This window comes from Lutra lutra, chromosome 1, assembly GCF_902655055.1.
Source record: "Lutra lutra chromosome 1, mLutLut1.2, whole genome shotgun sequence".
Taxonomy (NCBI): Eukaryota; Metazoa; Chordata; class Mammalia; order Carnivora; family Mustelidae; genus Lutra; species Lutra lutra.
In genome coordinates, this window is record NC_062278.1 from 154,568,262 (window position 1) to 154,588,526 (window position 20,265).

Sequence of the window (20,265 nt, forward strand, 5' to 3'; positions counted from 1 at the left end):
CCTAAAAAGGTCTTTACCTCTACATTTGATTTGGCAGGGTAAAGAAGCCTATGTAGAAAAACCCCTCTGCTTCTGGAAGCCCCGGCTCCAACTTCCAATCCAGCACCCAGCGTTGTTACTGAATTCAACGGCATTCTGTTTCATTCCATTCTAAAGTGATCTCGTTTTCATTGTTTCCTGTACCTGCCCACTCTCCTCACTCCTAAGTGTTTAGGATCTTCTCTATTTTCTTGCTGCTTTACTTATTTATTTTTTGGTCCTTTTATCAATTTTGCCATGCACTGAGAAAGCCCTTTCTATCTACAAGCTTGTGGCACTTCAGCTCTGGAAAACTTTCTTGTATGAAGTCACTAATAATCTGTTTTCTCTGCTCCTTCTCAAACCCCCATTGATCAGATGTTGGAACTTCCAAACTGATCCTACATCTTTTATGCATTCTATATTATGGATCTTTGTCCTTTTGTTTACTTTTATAAGACCTCCTTTATTATTTTTTAACTGTTATGAATTTTTTTTAGTAAATTTTAGTATGATGGACAAAACAATAGTATCTTCAAGAGGAAATGACAGATAAATTATCCATTCTAAGTGGTCATCAAAGAATGAAAATGAGGGGCGCCTGGGTGGCTCAGTTGGCTGGGCATCTGCCTTTGGCTCGGGTCATGATCCCAGTGTCCTGGGATCCACCACTATGTCGGGCTCCCTGCTCAGCCAGGGGCCTGCTTCTCCCTCTCCCTCTGCTGCACCCCCTGCTTGTGTTGTCTCTCATGTACACTCTCTTTCAAATAAATAAAATCTTAAAAAAAAAAAAAGAAAATGAGCTGTATATGCTGGTATATTCTAAGACATATCACATTAAGAACTTAGTGTTTGAGAGAGAGAGCACAAGGATGGGGGGGGAGGAGCAGAGGGAAAGGAAGAGAGAGAATCAATCCCAAGCAGGCTCTACACCCAACCTGGAGCCCAGTAAGGGGCCTGATCGCACAACCCTAAGATTATGACCTGAGCTGAAATCAAGAGCTGGACACTTAACTGACTGAGCCTCCCAGGTGCCCCTAAAAACCTATTGTTAAAGAAAAAAAATTGGGGCACCTGGGAGGCTCAGTCAGTTAAGCATCTGCCTTCCACTCAGGTCATAATCCCAGGGTCTTGGGATCGAGCCCTGCACTGGGATCCCTGCTTGGCAGGGGAGTCTGCTTTTCCCTCTTCCTCTGTGTCCTCTCTCTCACTCTCTCTCTCAAATAAGTAAATAAAATAAAATAAATGGCTGTAGATAAAAGAAACACAGGATGCAGTTCTTTCAACAAATATTGATGAAGCATCCACCAGTGTCCAGGCTCAATTCTAAACACTGAGGATTTTGTGAGTGAGCATAGAAGGCCTCCTGGAGCTTTCAATCTTTTATTTATTTTTTAAGACATTTCTTTATTTGAGAGAGAGAGAGAGACAGGGAGAGCACGCACATGAGCAGGGTGGAGGAGCAGAAGGAGAGGGAGAAGCAGCCTCCTAATTAAGCTGGGAGCCTGACACATGGCTTGATCCTAAGACCCTGAGATCATGACCTCTGCTGAAGGCAGACCCTTAATCAACTGAGCCACCCAGGCACCTGGAGCTTTCATTCTAGCGTGGAAAGAATATAAGAGAAGTCATAGAAAGTTAAGTGAAATCTGCTGCCACTCCCCACCTCCCCCAACCCCACCCAAAGATGTAGGTAAGCTTTGAAGGCAGAAGAAATGGAAGAAAAAGAAAAGCAGAAGGTGCTGGAGATGGTAGTAATGAATGAGTGAGCAAAGTCCTGGAAAAACCTTATTTAGACAGTCAAGGGTATAGGCATATGCAGAGATGAAGATTCATATCTGACCATTTTAAATTGCTTAAAAAGGGGGGGCGTGGGGAAGAGCAGAGGGTACTTTTAAGAACTCTGCAAGGGATGGGAAGCCAGACCTTTGGTAGGAGCTATGCATTTTAGAAGAAACATGTAAAGGGACGAACAAGGAGAAGAAAGTGGTAGTGCCCCAGCAGCAATTAATCCAGTTAGGTTATACTCTTAAGTATTTGTAACTGGCTTAGTAAGCACTGTTTGATTAATTTCTCGAACAATTATCTGGGACCCAAAATAAAGAAATCAGATAATGGGGACGATCCACTAAACTTCATGTGATCTGTCTCTGCATTTCAAGTTTAAATAGCCCTGAATTATTGGTAATATGCAGGAGGGTAAAGGCAATCAGGAGAAAAACTATCCTTGATTATTTTAATTTCATGATAATCAGATTAGTTTTCTGCTGCTGACATAATAAATTACCACAAATTTAGTGGCTTCAAACAACTCCCATTTATTATTTCACAATTCTGAAGGTCAGAAGTCCATACTGAGCTAGGGTGGGTCCTCTGCTCTCACAAGGCAATATGGACAAGAGTTGACTGGTGGGTCTGTGTTCCTTCTCAGAGGCTCTAGGAGAGTTGGCCTCCAAGCTCATTCAAGCCGTAGGCCTGAAGGTCCTGTTTCCTTGCTGGCTGTCAGCCAGGGGTCCATCTTTGCTCCTATAGGCTGCGTGCAGTCATTCTCCTACTTTCTGTGTGCCCTCTCCTACAAAAGAGGGTCCCTCTAGTACCTCAAATCTCTCTGACTTCTGTGTCCACTGTGAGAATACACTCTGCGTTTAAGAGCTCACATGATTAAACTGGGTCTACTGGGATAATCCAGGATAATCCCCCCATTAAGGTCTGTAACCTTAATTACATCTGTGAAGTTCTTTTTATCATGCAATATAACATGTTCACAACTTCCAAGGAATAGGGCATGGGCATTTGCTGGGGGGCAGGGGGAATTCTGCCAATCACAGTGGCAATTTTTATATGAAAACAAATATGCTATATCATAGAATAAGTACAAAATTCACAAACTTTTTAAGCAAACAAGGGATACTTCAAAGCATTTCTGGCTTGGGGTGCCTGGGTAGTTCAATCAGTTAAGCAGCTGCCTTGGGCTCAGTCATGATCCTAGAGTCGTAGGACTGAGCCTGGGATCAAGCCTCCATTGGGCCCCCTGCTCATCGGGGAGCCTGCTTCTCCCTCTCCCTCTGCCTGTCAGTCCCCCTGCTTATTTGCGTTCTCTCTCCCCGCCAAATAAATAAATAAATACCTTAAAAGACAAAGCATTTCAGGCTCACAAAAGAGGACTCTGGGCTATTTCTCCAGCCTGCTCCACCCCCTACCCCCCAATAGTGTGCCCTGACTTACCTCCACTTGGATGTCTAACAGGCATCTTAATTGTGGCATTGTCCAAACCAACAGTCCTCTCCAAACTAGCTTTTCCTGTAGTCTCTCTCACTGAGGGGCTTTAATGGCAACTCCGTTCTTTCAGTCACTCAGGCCAAAAACCTTGGCGCCAGCACTACTTCAATTTGTCTCATCTCACATCCTGTCCGTGAGTCTAGTCTTCCAAAATGTAACTACTTCTCACCACCCTTCATGGAGCACTATTATCTGGATTTCTTAAATAGCTACTGTCCCCTGCTCTGCCCTTGCTCATCTTCAGTTTGTTCTAAATACAGCAGCCAGGCTGGTCCTATTAAAACACACATATATGTGTGTTTTAACGCTCCAAGTTCACCAACTGCTTTCCATCTCATTCAAGAGCAAAAGCCAAAGCCCTTCCTATGACCTATAGGGCTCTAAAAGATCTGGCTTGCAGTTACCTCTCTGATTTCATCTCCTGCTCCTCTTTCCTCACTCACTCCATACTAGCCACAAAGGATTCATTAGCATTCCACAAATAAGCCAGGTACATTCCCCATCAGGACATTTACATCTGATGCTCTCACTGGAATGCTCTTCCAGATGGCAATCTCATTTCCTTCAGATCCTTACTCAAGAGTCAACTTCTCAGCAAATCCTTTTCTGGCCACCACACTTAAAATTGCACTTCCCCCTCCTGCTGCTGCTTATCACTAACCATTTTTTAACATTTAAAGCTTATTTTCACCCAACATTATATTACAAAAATTTCAAAGTTGAAAGAGTTACATGGCAAATGTCTGTATACCCACATCTATTCTACAATTAACACTGTTTGTATTTGTTTATCTCATACCCATCCAACCACTTGATCTATTACTTTCAATGCCTTTCAAAATAAGTTGCACATCAATACCACCTCCCCCTAAATACTTCAACTTGTGTATCATCATCTAAAGTTCATTATTTATTTGTGGCTTTTAAAAAAACGGCTTTCTTTTAAGGTAAAATTTACATATAATGAAAAGTAGAAATCTTATGTGTACACAGATACTTCTAACAAATGTATGGATCTGTTTAATACAAACCCCTACCCAAGACATAAAGAACATTATTACCACCCTAAAACGTTTCCTCCTCTGCTTCCCAACCTCTACACCCCATTCCTAGGCAATCTAGATCTGACTTTTTTCAACACAGATTAGTTCTGTCTGTTCTACAACATTCTATAAGTGGAATCACACAGTTTTTTACTGTAAGGCTACTTCCAGCTATCAGGTTAAACCAGACTAAATCTGGCCATTAAAAATTGGCCAGATAGCAGTAATTCCCACATCTGTTTTCCCTGTTCAATCCTGTGGACCATTACTTCCTTCTTGTACCTAGTTTCAAGAGTGCCAATTTTAAAAACTATTCTAAAAAAGCATTCTTGCAGATAAAAATAGGACATCTTCTAGCTTGACTTGTAGTCAGGGGGTGTTAGTAAAACTCCTCTAGGGGTTAGTAAAAAACTACCCATGGTCCTAATCCAGGCTAAAGCCTGTTTCTGTAAACAAACTTTTATTGGAACACAGCCACATCTATTCATCTAGGTGTTGTCTATGGCTGCTTTCACATTATAATGGCAGAGTTGAGTAGTTATGATGCAGTAAATGGCCTGCAAGGCCTAAAATACTTACCATCTGACCCCTTAGAGAAAAAGTTTACAGACCTCTGTTCCAATGGATGTCACATTGTTATAATTTGTTCTACTACCCATCCTACATAAAAAGTAACTCATCTTGGACATACAGCTAATTTGTAAAGGTCTTTCCTTGAGAAGTCAGGATTTGGCATCACTTTACTTCCTTTAAAAAAAAAAGTCTCAAAGATTAAACAACCAACCCAAAACTGGGACTCAGAATCAGAAATAAGGACCCACACTGAGTTCTGAATAGGTCTGGAATAACTAAATATTTGGCAGAGAAAAAAGGTAAGTACTGATAGAAGAAACCTTTGTTGGCTGCCTCTCCATTCATTCCCCATTTCCTCTCCTCAAGGCAAGCAAATCCTAGAAGAAAATTTACAGGAGCTACTTAAGAGACTGTAGCCTTGAACACTGCGTGAAAGGACAGGAGAACTGGGATGGGACAGCCCATTCCTGCCCCCTCACCCCCCTCCAAAAGAGTGAAGGCCTACAGCTGGGAGTTTGGGAAGAGAAGAGAACTCAGCAGCAGCCCAATGGTAAAGCTAACTTTACAACATTTCTTAGGTTAGAGTCACAGTGAACCTGCTGGTTCAAGATTTGCATGAAATCAGCATTAACTCTTGATTTTTCATTTACCTGAGCCAACACATGTCTTTTATTATGTGAGCCTGGTTAAGTTGGATTTGGGGTCATTTCCAAGGAAAAGAATCCTGTTATGGAAGGCCAAGTATGTATATAGTTAAAACATCACTGGATACTAGGGCATGGTTGCTGCTCCTGAATAGGATGAGCAGTGATAACCTCATTTCAAGAATTCTGAAGCAAATGAGGGAAGAGGCCATTGTTGATGGAGAGAGGGCGAGGGGGGGGAAGTGGGAGAGTGAGAGAGAAAAGAGTGTGAGTCAACCAATAGACTCTAGCTGTTAGAAAATAATAACAGTAAGGGACCACCAGAGAATGAAAATACTTGCTTGATACCTTGATTATCAGGAAAAAATCTGCATCATATATCTGAATTCATACATTTGACTGTCTGATCATGTTTCTGCCAATCACAAATCCACCCCTCCCCCTCATACTCACCTTCAGGCTGCTTAGAAGTCGAAGATGGTAGGACATGTGTTCATTCTTCATTATGTCTATAATTAATAAGCAGTAATGTTTGGACCCCTCTCCACTGGTTATTTATCAGTATTATAAGTCTCAAGGGTTCTTTTTGGCCTACAATTTAATAATGAAGCTCAAGGCTACTGCCTCTTGCTACAAGACAGCCAAGAAGCAAAATATCTTTAGGTAGGCATATACACTTTTTCCAAAATGGAGAGATTTTATTCATAAAAACAAAAATTCTGTAAAAAGCTCAAAAATATATATTAACATATATTTTAAAATAAAAGATATCCCATTTCCTGCCTTACCCATAATCACATAATCTAATACTAGAGATAATTACTGTTAATAGCCTTCCAGACGTTTAAAACACATTATTTCCTTTGTGGAAATGGGACTATGCTATGTTGACTTGTTTTTCTGACTTCTGGACATCTTTCCTTTTTAATAATATGGATCAAGCTTATCTTTTTAACAACTGCAAATTAATCCACTACGTAAGTGTATTTATCTGCTAAGTGACTACTGATGGACATTGGGTTTTTTCACAATCACAGCATTCCTAAAATAAACACTCTTGCACAACTAGAGAAAGCTGTTTTTTAAAAATTAAACTTTTTAAAAAATTAAACTTTTTAAAATTTTAAAACTTAATTTAAATTAATTAATTAATTTAAGAGCCAGAGAAACATGAGCCAGGATAGGAGCACTGGGAGAGGGAGGGAGAGAGGGAGAGAGAGAGAGAAAGAGGGAGGGAGAGAAGCAGATTCCCCGCTGAGCAGGGAGTCCCGAAGCAGGGCTCAATCCCAGGACCCTGGGATCCTGACCTGAGCAGACCCTTAACTGACTGAGCCACCCAGCCGCCCCTCATTTGCACTTCTGTAAAACAATTTTTTAGACTTGGAATTGCTGGGTCAATGGGAATGTGTATTTAAAATTTTGCCAAACAGCAAGACACTGAACAATAAATACTATGATTTTGTTCAGAGTTCAAAAATAATCAAGTAAATTGTGTACACATGCATAAAGAGATATAGAACACTGGTTTTCAACCTCCCACGAACATTTTAAAGTATCTAGTTAATTTTGGTTGTCAACACTGGAGGGATGCTAACATCTAGTACACAGAAGCCAAGATGATGCAAAACAACTTATAATGCAAAGGACCTCCCCCCACCCCCAGTAAAGAATAAAGAATCATGCAGCCCAACATGCCAACAGTGCTCAGAGAATAGTTTGAAAAACACTGCCAAAAACAAAAGTTCTCCCTCACAATGAGATACAATCTCTGTAGCTTCTCACATTGGTTCTATATCTTGGGGACAAATTCTGAAAGCAACTAACAAGATTCACTGAATCTTCTCTTCAGCGGGCTAATCTTCCTTCTTTTGAGCTCTTTATAGGAAATAGTTTCAGGTTACTTCACCAATCTGACTGCTAGGCCTATCAAGAACAAGATAATAAGTGCTGAACCCCAAACTGTAGTTTTGTATTATGACCGGCAAAGAATGAATTATCTCCCTCATTCAGCATGCAATGGCTCACATTCAGCTTATTAAAACACTCAATTTTTCCACACACATTGTGGCAAATTTATATTTCCTCATCTTGTACTTTTAAATGGCCTTTTACATTTAAATGCAAGAAACTGAGATGCCTGATTAACTCTCCTCACTACCCAAAGAAGTGTACCACTCTAGTGTCTAGAACACAATTAAGACAATTTTGAGTTACATTTTTGTCCACAGCACACATTTTCACCCACCCAGCTTGAATGCTGGGGTTACTTAAATCCTGTTACTGATGCACTTAAAAATCACCTAACAAGGTAAGTTTTTTTAGATTCTCATTAATTTCACTCAATTCAGAGACATCACTCAGAGACATCTAGTGAATGCTCAGGTCATTGTAGTGAATCAATGAGACCAATAAAAGAAGTAAGTGAACTGCCCAGAAGACAATGGCCTAGTCGCCGACTGCCTGCCGGGGTTACCTTCCTAAAGGATCACTTTGTCCTGCTTCCCTATTAAACAATCGCTTTCAATCTGCAGAACTACATATAACGTAGTTCATAAAGAGATCCTGGGTATTACTTATTCCCATACTGTCTCAATTCTTTGCACATCTTTAGTACTAAATTAAGTGCTCAGTAAACGTTTAATGAATAAGCGCAGAAACCATCACTCCTATATACAATATACTTGTAGGCAAACACTTGCCATAGGGCCTTTTACTCCTTGCACAGCTGAAAATAATAGAGAGTGATAACTCTTAACTGTACCCAAAATAAGAGTGCATTCATGAAGGCATAAAGAACACACGAAAGGGTCAGATAACTCTTACCCCTGAATAATAAATCATTAGAAACGGGAAAAAAAAAGATTTGAGGATGCACTATGAAGATGAAGAAATGAATAAAAATGATAATTTCCCACTAACACCTGCACACTTCCACGTCGTTTCCACCTGAGAAGGGACAAAGCTTCCGCAAAAACAAAAACATGAAAAGGCAGAGGGCTCCCAAGTGCAGAATCCTCCGCAGAAACCCCTCAGGGCCATCTGCGCCCCGCTGCCCCGCCACGCCCCCGCACAGGCCCATTCCGCAGCCGCCCGCCGAGGAAGTGCCCGCAGGCCTCGGCTCAGACGCGATAGGGCAGAGCGTTTTGATGAAAAGCAAGGGAAGAGGGAGCCAGGTGGGCGGGAAACAAGCCCTTCCAGATCCAGCAAGCCCAAGCCTACTAGAGAGCTGGAGTCCGATAGGCCCGAGCTCCAAACCGCGCACCCTAGGGTCCCGGGACTGGGCCCAGGAGGGCCCAGTCAGCCGCCCCCCCGCCCCTTCCTCAAGCCGTTAGTGCCGCGGCCCCACCCCTCGCCGCCGGCCGCGCCCTGTCCCGCTCGCCCCAAGCCGCTACCCTGAACGACCGCGGCCCGAGGCATCTCCTTGCTGCAGGTGGGCTCGGGGCCGCAGGCCACGTCCTCGAGGTCGAGGAGCGGGACTCCCATACCTGCACTTTCCTCCGCCCTGCCGTGTTCTGCCGGTGATGGGCCGCCATCTTGCATGTTGACACTCCTACGTCACTTCCGGAAGTGTCTCCGACCGGGCGGATGTCCCGCCCCTTCCTCTTTAGCCAAGGGCAGGTGGTGAAGCCGAGGTCAGGCTTGTCTAGCGCTAGCTAATGCTGTTTGTTTTTCTGGGCAGTGGCTCTCTGGTGAGGTTAAAGCATCTAAAAGCCGTTGTGTGCGTATAGTGCTGGCAGACAGAGAGCTTCTTTTTGAACCGAAGGAGCAATCCGACTCCAGCTCTGGGCCTTAAACCATGATTTGGGTTGCTCTCTGGGCGGCCACCTCCAGAGGTCCAAGCAAGCATAAGGAAGACGCCGAAAGAATGAGTACTGAACATGGGAGGTTTCGACAGACACCCCCACACGGCCCCAACTTTCCTCAGCAGCCAAGGGAACGGACATATTTGCCACAAAGAACCTAAAAATGGAGAATTATAAATTGGCTTCGAAGGAGGAGAAATTAAAGGTTGGCAAAGAAGGCGGCCCATAACTTAAGGAGGAACAAAGTTTCTAGTTAAATAAGACATAAAAAGATGTTATAGGAAGATGGACATTAAAATTGTTCCTAGAGATACCTTTTTTTTTTTAAGATTTTATTTATTTATTTGATAAACAGAGATCACAAGTAGGCAGAGAGGCAGAGAGAGAGGAGGAAGCAGGCTCCCTGCTGAGCAGAGAGCCTGATGCGGGGCTTGATCCCAAAACCCTGAGGATCCCAAGACCCTGAGATCATGACCCAAGCAGAAGGCAGAGGCTTAACCCTTTGAGCCACCCAGGTGCCCCTAGAGATACCTTTCTAAATTAATGAATCCTGAAGGAGTTGGGGTACACTCTTGTATCTGGTTTAAATCATCTCTTATACTGGAACAGTTAGATCTTCTGGAAGAAAGTTCGACTTGAGGACGCTTTCCTGGCACGAATTTAGGTGCTGAGGATGGTCAGACTCCTTGTGAAAGTGAGTTCTAAAGAACTGCACTGTCCGGTACTGAGCACTTGAAATGAAGCTAGTTCAAACCAAGATACAATGAAACTAAAATACCCACCAAATTTCAAAGACAGGATAAATAAAAGAATGTAAAATATTCCATCAATTTTTTTATATCGATCTCACATTGAAACAGTGTCTTGGAAATACTGGTTAAGTAAAATAGTAAAATTATTTCTTTTCAGTTCTTATAATGTGACTGATAGTATATTTGAAGTTATATGTAGCTCACATATTTCTGTTGCGTAGTTCTATTTTAGAACGATGCTTAGGAAAGTTTTTGTCTAGACAAATGCCTTTTTAAATTAATAAAGAAATGTGAATTCAAGGAGTAGGAATTGATAACAGAAAGCTTCTTAAGCAAAACTGGCAGTGATAACTTAGAGATAAATTACATATGCTGCATTTTATTACGGACACATTCATTCATTTATTTATGTGTTCATTCAGCAAAATATTATTTAGCACTGTTAAGTGCCAGGCAATTTATTAGGTGCTAGAGATCCAGTGGTGAGTGCTCATAATCCTGACATTCTTAGAGTCCCAGGCTAAGGCAGGAATTAATTAAACATGTAAATAAATACGGAGTTAATTATGAAGAAAAATAGAAGACAGGAAAGAATCCTTGAGTCAAGATGTGAGGATGGAGTTAACTTGACAAGGAGAGGATACAGTCCAAGCAAAAGTCTTGTGGCGGGAGGGAGCATGGAGTATTCCAAGAATTGAGGACCAATGCTAAGAGTTCAGAGAACAAGAGGATGGAAAAGGCAGAGGTTATACCCAGCAGGGTCTTTTAGAACAATAGGAAGCTGTTGAAGGAGTTTAAACAGAGGAGGGAGGGAAATGATCTACATTTTTTTCTTCTAAATGTTTAAGTTTTAGTTAGTTATGATCTGCATTTTTGAAGAATGATTCAACAAATGTCCGTTGAGTACCCATGATGTGCCAGGCATTGCTCAGGTTTGTTGCTCTGGACGATATGGTGGTACCTGCCAGAAATGCCTTGTGAGATTGTTGGGGTCCCACTTTGCACCTGAAGAACACTGAAGTCTTGAAGTCCTTTTAATGTGCAGAGTGTCCAGCAGTATGTCCAGAAGTTCACTTTTCCTGAAAGGAGAGTTGGCCTTGGGTAATAATTCATAGTACAAAGCTAATTGTTTTGCCCAGTGGTCAAGGACATTGGAAAGAGCAAGACTGGAGAACTGGTGACAAGGAATATTTGGGAGGGGATATGCTAATGGACCTAGCAGAATGAATCTTAGGAATCAAATAGATGAAATGAACTGCTTTATGGAGGAAACTCAGCCTCCTTTTGCTTTTCCAGGCTCAGTGCTTGCTCAATGGAATCATGAATGAAATGGAAATGATAGCAGGATTGGAGCTATGCCTAGGATCACCAAACCACTGTTGAGTGTTCAGGTTGTCAGCAGCATTGACCAATTCTGAGTTGGTGAGATACACCCTGCTCCAGGAGGACCAGCCAGCCACTCAGGCAAGTCAATTCCTTTGACCCTACCCGGTCATTGAGAGAGAATAGTTATTTTCCTCTCTGAAATTGCTTACTCTAGATTTAGATTTGCTTCCCTGCTTCCTGTGCTGCTATCAGTGCCACCATCTGGGGATTTATTGAATGTTTTGTACATAGTCATTGCATCTGACACCATATAGCATCTGACCAAAAAACTCACTCTGTAATGAAAGAAGTGATAACAATGGGCTCTGCCCATAGAGTTCATTGGTCTAATTGTATTGTCTGTCACCAAGAAGCACACGTCTTACTGAAGACTTAGTTATGATGCCTTCTGGGAGATAACCCTTTTTGTAGCATATGCTTTGAACTGGTGTCCAATATTTAGGACTTTTCCTTCATGTCCTTGCTGTCTATTGTTGTATAGCTACCTCCAAAACTTAGTGGTTTAAAACAACTGCAACATTTACTTTGCTTACAAATCCATAACTTCTGCAGGATGCAGTGAGGACAGTTTATCTCTGTTCTACTGTCCACTTGGTGCCAGCTGGGGCAGCCAAAATATTGGGGGCTAAAATCATCTAAAGTTTCACTTTTTCACGTGTCTGGGGACTGATGCTTAGTCTTCAGTCAGAACACCTACTTGTGGCCTTTTCACAGTGCTATTTGGTTCCTCACAACATGGTAGCTGGGTTCCAAGGGCAAAACATCCCCAGAGAGAGAAATCCAGATGGAGACTGTAATGCCTTTCTAAACCAACAGTGGAAGTCCTGCAGTGTCACTTCAAAATCACATTGGTTCATTAGGACTTAGTTACTAAGGATGGTTATGTCAAAGGAAACTCCTTTTCTTTCTTTTTTAAAAAAGTTTCTTTAAATTCAGTTAATTGACATATAATGTATTATTTGCTTTGGGGGTGCAGGACTGTGATTCATCAGTCTTATATAATACTGATTGCTCATTACAATGCATATCCTCCCCAGTGTCCATCACTCGATTATCCCATGCCACTACCCCCACTCCCCTCCAGCAACCAGAGACTCCTTTTCTTAATGGAGAAGGGTCAAAGAATTTGTGGATATGTTTTAAAACTATCAGGCTTCGATATGCAAAAATAATGGATTTAGGAACAAAGGGCTGTTAATTTTTTCTTAACTGCCAGTCTCAGAGATTCTGGGTTTTGCTGGTTTAGAGGTCTGTTACCAAAGAAGGGAATTCTTCCAACACAGGCTGAGCAGTGGTTCCATTGATTTGGGGATGAGACTGCTATCTAACCATTTTGTGTGTCTTGAGTCATTGGATAGGCAAGAGAAGGAAAAGGAGAAGAACAAGGTTATGATACTGGCTAGAGTGATTCACCCTGATCATTGAGCAGAAATAAGTTTGCAGTTATACCTTTATTATTTATTTATTTATTTTAAAAGATTTTATTTATTTATTTGACAGAGAGAGAGACCACAAGTAGGTAGAGGCAGGCAGAGAGAGTGGGGGAAGCCCCCCCTTGAGCAGAGAGCCTGATGCGGGGCTCAATCCCTGAGATCATGACCTGAGCTGAAGGCAGAGGCTTAACCCACTGAGCCACCCAGGCATCCCAGCAGTTATACCTTTAAACAGATAGTTCTATCAAATAACACAGATCCCTTAGCAACGAAGGTACTGGCTGAAGGCAAAGGGAACACAGAGTGGCTGATGGAGAAAGGAAGTCACTAAGGATGGTGCAGTCCTCATCATCAGGGGAAGAAATGAAAGCTGGCATCTTTACTTGTATCTCCTATCTTGATGACTATCACATGCACTTTTATGTGTTTTAATTTTTATTTTCTTTCTTTGCCCTCTATTTCACTATTGTATGTAGGGTATGCTGTTGTTCATAAAATTGATTATTCAGCCTATAAATTGCAAAGGATTAGATATCAACTAGAGGTTTTAGACTTAGAAATAGACGGATGTGGTAACTGATGAAACGTTGGCTGACTTTCTTGGAGGGTAATAGAGTGAGTGTATCTTTGACTGGATGAAGGATATTTGCAACATTTTAAGTGGCAAGTTTTTTTGAAGTATAAGCATTGAAAGCAGTGGTTGTACCAGTTTTAGGCAGCCAAAGGGATGATTTTGAGTTAGACATTTTTGTGGTTTTATTTTTTGCTGTGCACCATTTTAGTTCTTTTTCTGTGTTTGGGGAATTACCTACGGTGTGTCTTGGTAGTGATGAGCACTGCTTACAGAAAGTGAGAAAGACGGTTACTCACTTTTTCTAGCCTTCTTATAGTGAGAATGTAGGCATGTGACCTCAGTTTGCTCAATGAGATGACATCTTGAACTGCAACTTTGTGAGAAACTGAGCCAGCACATTCAGCTAACCTGATCTCAAATTCCAGATCTATAGAAACTATCTAAGATAGTAAGTGCTTATTGATTAGGTACCTTCCTTTTGGGATGATTTGTTACAGAATAATAATAGGTAACTGGTACAATCCTCCCTCCTCCATAAGGAGAGGAAATGTCACAGCCTCTTTATAGCTCTGCAAAGATATTCTCACCCTCAGCCTCTGCATTTGCTCTTTCATTCTTTGTCTTCTCTAGTGTAACTGCCAGGAGGCTTATCCTGGCAGAATTCCTTCATCAGTCTCATAGCACTTCCTGCATGGGCAGATTGGCATCTTTATTCAAAATGTAAGAAGGCAAAAAAAAAAAAAAAAAGTAAGAAGGCTTGACACCTATTATATTGTTCTTAGATTTGGAGACACTTGCCTTTAGAATTCTGAAAAAAAAATCCACACACATATTAAATAAAAATGCAGTAAAAATAAATTAGAGTTATAGAAGACTTCTACTTCCAAATAAATGAGATGTTTTCTTATTCGATCTTTCTCTGGGGGTTGGTCCTTCCAGTTACACATATATTGTGGTTCTTATGAAGGTAAATGAGATAATCTTAGCATAGTAGCTGGTATGCAGGAAATATTCAATATATTTTAGGTATCATTTTTGATCATCACCTTGCTCAGGGAATACTGCCAGAGTGCTATTTTTTCCTAGGGTAGATTGTCTCAGAAGTTTATGTAATGTAGGCTCTATTACCTTTTAAAGTTTTCAGACCAATTTGAAATTTCATACCTTTTGGTCTTACTTCCTCTCTTGTTCTCAACAGCCTGGAAAAAGATCCATGAAACGAAGGTTGTCCATGCTTAAATTCATGTTTTCTGGCTCAAAGATCAAACCATCTATTGAACAAAGTGAAGGTAACCTTGTATGTCTTTGTACCATACCCCAGATTTGCCATCACCAGGAGGAGACATAAGTGTTGTCATGCTTTTTGTTTTAGTTGTCTAAGATGAATTAATAAGTATTGAAAATTCGTTTACAAACATAAAACCCTATAGAGCCTTGGTTTGCAACTACTACTATTTGTAGGACCTAATGCATTAATTTGGATATTTGAAAGATGATTTTTCAAATGTGTCAGATTGGGGTGCCTGGGTTGTTCATTCAGTTGAGTGTTTGTGCCTTCAGCCCAGATCATGGTTCCTGATCCTGGGATCCAGTCCTGCCTCAGGCTCCCTGCTCAGCAGGGAGCCTGCTTCTCCCTTCTCCTTTGCCACACAACCCCCCCAAATGTGCTCTCTCTCTCAAAGAAATAAATAAAATCCTTAAAAATAATTTAAAAAGTGTCAAATTTTAAGCCTCACACAGATGTGCTAAATAAACTTGTTAATGTAAATCTGCCATGATATCAATCAGAAACATGGAGAAATTGAGAAGCTGCAATACATTTTCTTTAACTCTTTAATGATTCTCTACTAAGAAGAATGTTTGATTTATAAGAGTATATCATCATAACTACATAAGTATGTATAAGTAAATCAATTTTATATAAGTAAATATAGAGACTCAGAATGTTTAAGATGTTTACCTCAAAAACTGTGTGCTATTTTATGTCTTGTCAGTAACTCCTTGGGTTTAAATGTGGCCTTAGAAGGCATGGTACTAAATGACTCATCATTCAACAGTTCACTTATTTCTGAACATACTGGGAGAAAAATAGCTTTTGGTTCTTTTTGTTTCTTTCTATCTATATTTTTACATGCCTGTGTAGAAATATATACCAGTCTCTTTCACTCCAAAAATGTTACCACCTCCATCCAGCTTCCCACTGGAGGGCAGTAGAGAAACATCAATATCATCCCTGATTTTGGGTTTCACTGGTTGTAAAGTGACAAAATCAAAACTTAGAATGGATTTCCTACTGTGAAAATGTCATAACCAAGGTACCTTTTTGGGAAATCTGCTTGTTCCCATAAAAAAGCCATAACTTATTAGAAAAATTCAAGAAAATATAGCAAAAGTTATGCATTTATAAGCATTTACTAAGTGGAAGAACAAAATTAAAATTACATCAGAAATGTACTTTTTTTGTGGTGGGGCTTTTGTACCATAGCTGAATGGCTGAAGCTTCCCAAAATGCTAGTCCTAAAAAGTACTTTGAGTATGAATATTACTCTATAAATTTTGGTATATAAATATCATATGAGATTATTAAAATTATATGAAGTATAATTTTGAGCCCTCAGTCAGTCAAAATGATGGTAAAGTCTACCTCAGACTCCCCTAGCCATCCTGATCCATCATAGTCACCCATAGATTTTGGGAGTCACCCATAGGTAACAGGAAGCATCAATAGTCCCAGGCCTGAGTGGTTAGGGCTGTGATACCCAGTGTCATTTGAAAGTGACCAGGCCTCTGGTCTTTTCCTGCACTAGGACTGGGATTTTTTTGTTACAGTTGGAATTCTCAGAGCCTCAGTCCCTGCCTCCCTAAGATCACTAGCCATTCGCCATCTTTGATCAGTTTCTGTCATTGTTCAGAGAAAAAATTTTCATTTACCCTTCAAGGTTCTTTTGGCTGGCTGAATTCAATTGACGTGAGGCAGATTAACAGGAAAAAAATTAAATTTATTACATACATAGTTACATACATATTTAGTTATATACATGCATAGGTGGACTCATAAGAATATGAGAGCCACAGTCAGTCAGGCAATTAAAGCTTATCTAGAGCTAAGGAGAAGGGGGTGGTGGTCTGGGACTTCAAGAGGAAGAAAGATAAATCACAGGAAGATGAAAAAGATAAACATTTGGTAATCAGATGTTTGCTGGACCATCCAGAAACGATGGACATAGAGAGGAATTTACGCAAACAGACTTTGCTACCTTGCTCCCTGTCTACCACCCCAATTCATATTATGCTGTAGTTTTCTATGGTGAATGCTCCCTGACTGTCTAAATTCTTTTAGGCAGTCAGGGGGACAATCAAAGCTTCTTCCTGAGCCTTTTGTTTCTTAAAAACAAATCAGCCGAAAATAATTCACATGCCAAAGAGACACATTTTGGGGTGGCAGATTTTCTCCCCTGCAATCACCATCCTGGATGCTTTCAGCAGTGGCCATAGGTCCTCACCCGTGGCAGAACCTGTCCTCCTGATTTCATTGACTTCTCTGCCCTCCGAAGAAAATGGATTTTTCCTCTGCACACGCTTTCCCACCTCGTTTAACTTCTTCAGTGAGTCCAGACTTTCACTAAAGGCAGACCAGAAGTAGTCTTCAGGCTTAAGGCCCACTAAGCACTGTGAACTGGCAACCATCAGCAGAAGGTAGGGGAGGGTGGAAAATTGCAGCAAAAACAAAATACAGTCTAATGTCTCAACAAATTATCCTCCACAGAAGCTGGAGCTGGAGACAATTCTTTTCCTAGTAATCTCCCTATGGAAACCACAGGCATTCTTCTTGCCTCTAAGCACCTTCAAACTGCATTCAAAATTAGGGTTGTGAGTCTGGAAATCTTTCTTTGCTAATTTGTTGTTACATGAATGCCTGTAGAAGCCCTTGAATGGTAAATGCTGTGGGAGGGACAGTTTCCATGGTGACTTTTCAATGCACCCTTTTTCTTGCACTTCAATTAGATTTTCATTGCTGAGGGATTGTGAATGAGAAGGTGAGGACTCAGTCACATCTGGAGGGCAAGAGGTTTGAGAGACATAGCCTTTCTAGATGCAGGTACATTCTAAACCCACTGAGTTGTGCTATGCTTGCCTGGCCCCATCTCTTCACTGTAGCCCCAGCTCCATTGTGGGAAAAGATGTTTGCAACACCCATGACAGAGGGCCAATCTGTTATTATTAACAATATCAAAATAATAGAAAAAAATGGGCAAAGGACATAAATAGGCAGCTTACAGATAAAGAAAACTGATAGTTTATATGGTATGAAAATATGCCAATCTAATCCATAATGAAAGAAATATATGTTTAAGTTAAGATTCCATTTTTTACCTACCAGACTGGAAAAGATCTAAAGGTCTGATAATGTGCTGTGGTCAGAGAATATGAAAAACCATCATTTTTATACACTCTTAGTGGGAAGATAAATTGGCATAATTTCTTCGGAGAGTGATTTAGTCCTTCTAGGAAGTTATCCTACAAGTGTAATTAAATTTGACTTGAAAACACAAGTAAAAGCATATTTATCAAAGCCTTGTTGAAGCAAACGACTGGAACAGATTAAATGAGTTACTGATACATACAGTTACTCACACGGGCAATGAGAGATAAAAATAAAGTTGGGTTTTCCACACATCCCATGAGTTGTATGTTCAACCAATTAGCTAAACACCGTTAGGAATAATTCTCAAAAAGAAAAATGACTCTCATGCAGATATAAAATTGAACACATTCTGCAGATTTAATTTGCTCATAACGAAGGAATTAGGCAGATGTCACTACTGGCTCACAGGAGAAATCAAAGAAGGACAAATTTCTGAGGAGTAAAGGAATGTTGAAATAAAAGAGCAAAACTGGTTTTTCCACTGGTGGGGGAGCTTGTCCCTGCACTGGCCGGAATTGATTTGCATGTGGACAGACAGGAATTACTTTGCATTGTTATCTGTAATTTACAGAGTTGTAAAATAACTCTCAGAAACTGATTCATTTAGGCTGCAGGGTGTGCTGAGGCTCACAGTTTCCACTGTAGCTATTTTTCTGTACAAGATTTAAGTGATTTAAGTGATAAATGCAAGGAGTCTAACAGAGGGTAAAACACTGGGGTCCCAATTATATTCAAAAAAAGATATTCAGGTATACACACATATATATGTACATATGTATATATATTATATATGTAATATATATCTTATATATATGCTCTATATATATATATCTTCATTCTTCAGGGAAGACAGAAATCGGTAATTGTGGCTGACACACAGGAGAGGGGCTGAAAGTTGGGAATTTGAGGTGAAAAAAATCTGTTCTTCATTATACTCTTTTAAATATTGCTTGCTATATATATTTTTTTACTTTTGCCATAAGCATGTATTATTTTTCCAAGGCAATCTTTCATAAACCTCCATGTGACAAATAATAAAGCAATGACATCTATAAATCCAGCATCGCAAGAAATACAAGGAGAAATGGATAGAAATGTAATAATTGGGGGAGGGGAACCCTTAACAAACCTCTTTCAGGTTTTGATTGTTGAGCAGACAAAAAATAAAGCTATGAAAAGCAGTTTTTCAACATGGATTGCAAATGAAGAATAATTAAGGGGTTTCTTTAGAAAAGCTTTTTTAATTCAAACCTATGCAAAAGTAAACAGACTGGCCTAATGAATCCGGGGTACCCACCACTTCAGCGCTGGCAATTTTACCAAGTAATGGGCAGCCAATTCTCTACCCATTTTCCCCCTTCCTATACTAAAGCAATCCCAGAAATCCTATCTTTTAATATATAAACATTTTGTCCAATCAGAGCTCTAAAATGTAAGGAATCTTTTAAAAACATAACCACAATACCATCATCACTTTTTTAAAATTAAAAATTCATATGTTATGCCCAGGTTTTCGTGTCTGAGAGACCACCAAGGAGCCAACACCGATGCAATCACATGGTTTATTTGACAAGCTTAAGCTTGGGCCCAAGTATACCCGACGCAGTGGAGTAGGGACTTGGACCCCAACGCTAGTTAAGGCAGGGGTTTTTATGGGTCATTACAAGAGTCTTGGGAGGGAGAGGAGGAGAAGTTTCAGACTTTTCTGCAGTAAGCTGATTAGCTGTTTACAGGGTTAGGTACTTTCTTGGAAGTGTTTACTGGATTAGGTATAGCGGTTTTTCCTGGAAGTGTTTACAGGGTTAGGTGTTCCTATTACTAAAGCAGGGTGTGGGTCCCTAGAACTAAAGCAGTGTGGGGGTCCCTGGAACTAAAGTAAAGTAGGGGAAAGTTCAGCTCTTGGGCCTGAGATGGCTGCCAAAGCTAAGATGGCTGTACTTGTGCTAATGCTAAACCTGAGGTGGGATGGACTTAATTTTCTCGGCCTCCACACATAAGCACAATATCGTTATCATACCTGAAAAATAAACAGCAGTTCTTTAACTTCATCAAGAATTCAGTGTTCAAATCTCTCATTGTTTTATAAATGTCATTAAAAAAAAAAACAGTTTTATTTGAATTAGGACCTGAATAAGATCTACACATTTGGATTAGTTGATGGGTCTCTCAAGTCTTTTATTGTAATTTATACCTTATCTTGGGGAGTCATGCTTCTAGAAACTATTGTTGTCTAAGCTCCATCCCAACAGTGTTGAATTTTACCTGAGCTCCTGGAAAATAGTGACAGTTTAGAAATACACACACACACACAACCTCTTTTGTGTTCTGGAAAAG

General features: G+C 40.4%; 1 protein-coding gene across 4 annotated transcripts in view; it reads right to left on the reverse strand.

Annotated features, from left to right (window-relative positions):
* Positions 1–9,119, reverse strand: part of WDR48 (WD repeat domain 48) — a 50,313-nt gene extending 41,194 nt beyond the window's left edge. The window contains exons 1-3 of one of the 4 annotated variants that reach the window (XM_047740169.1): positions 9,043–9,101; positions 6,011–6,066; positions 5,234–5,290 (exon numbers count right to left, since the gene is read on the reverse strand). In XM_047740169.1, the coding sequence (XP_047596125.1) occupies positions 5,234–5,254 (21 nt within the window). In that variant the 5' untranslated portion in view covers positions 5,255–5,290; positions 6,011–6,066; positions 9,043–9,101. Of the gene's footprint in view, positions 1–17; positions 121–5,233; positions 5,291–6,010; positions 6,067–9,042 lie in introns of those variants that run through there. The other 3 variants (XM_047740151.1, XM_047740161.1, XM_047740142.1) reach the window with 3 other exon arrangements.
* Between the last annotated feature and the right edge of the window lie 11,146 nt (positions 9,120–20,265).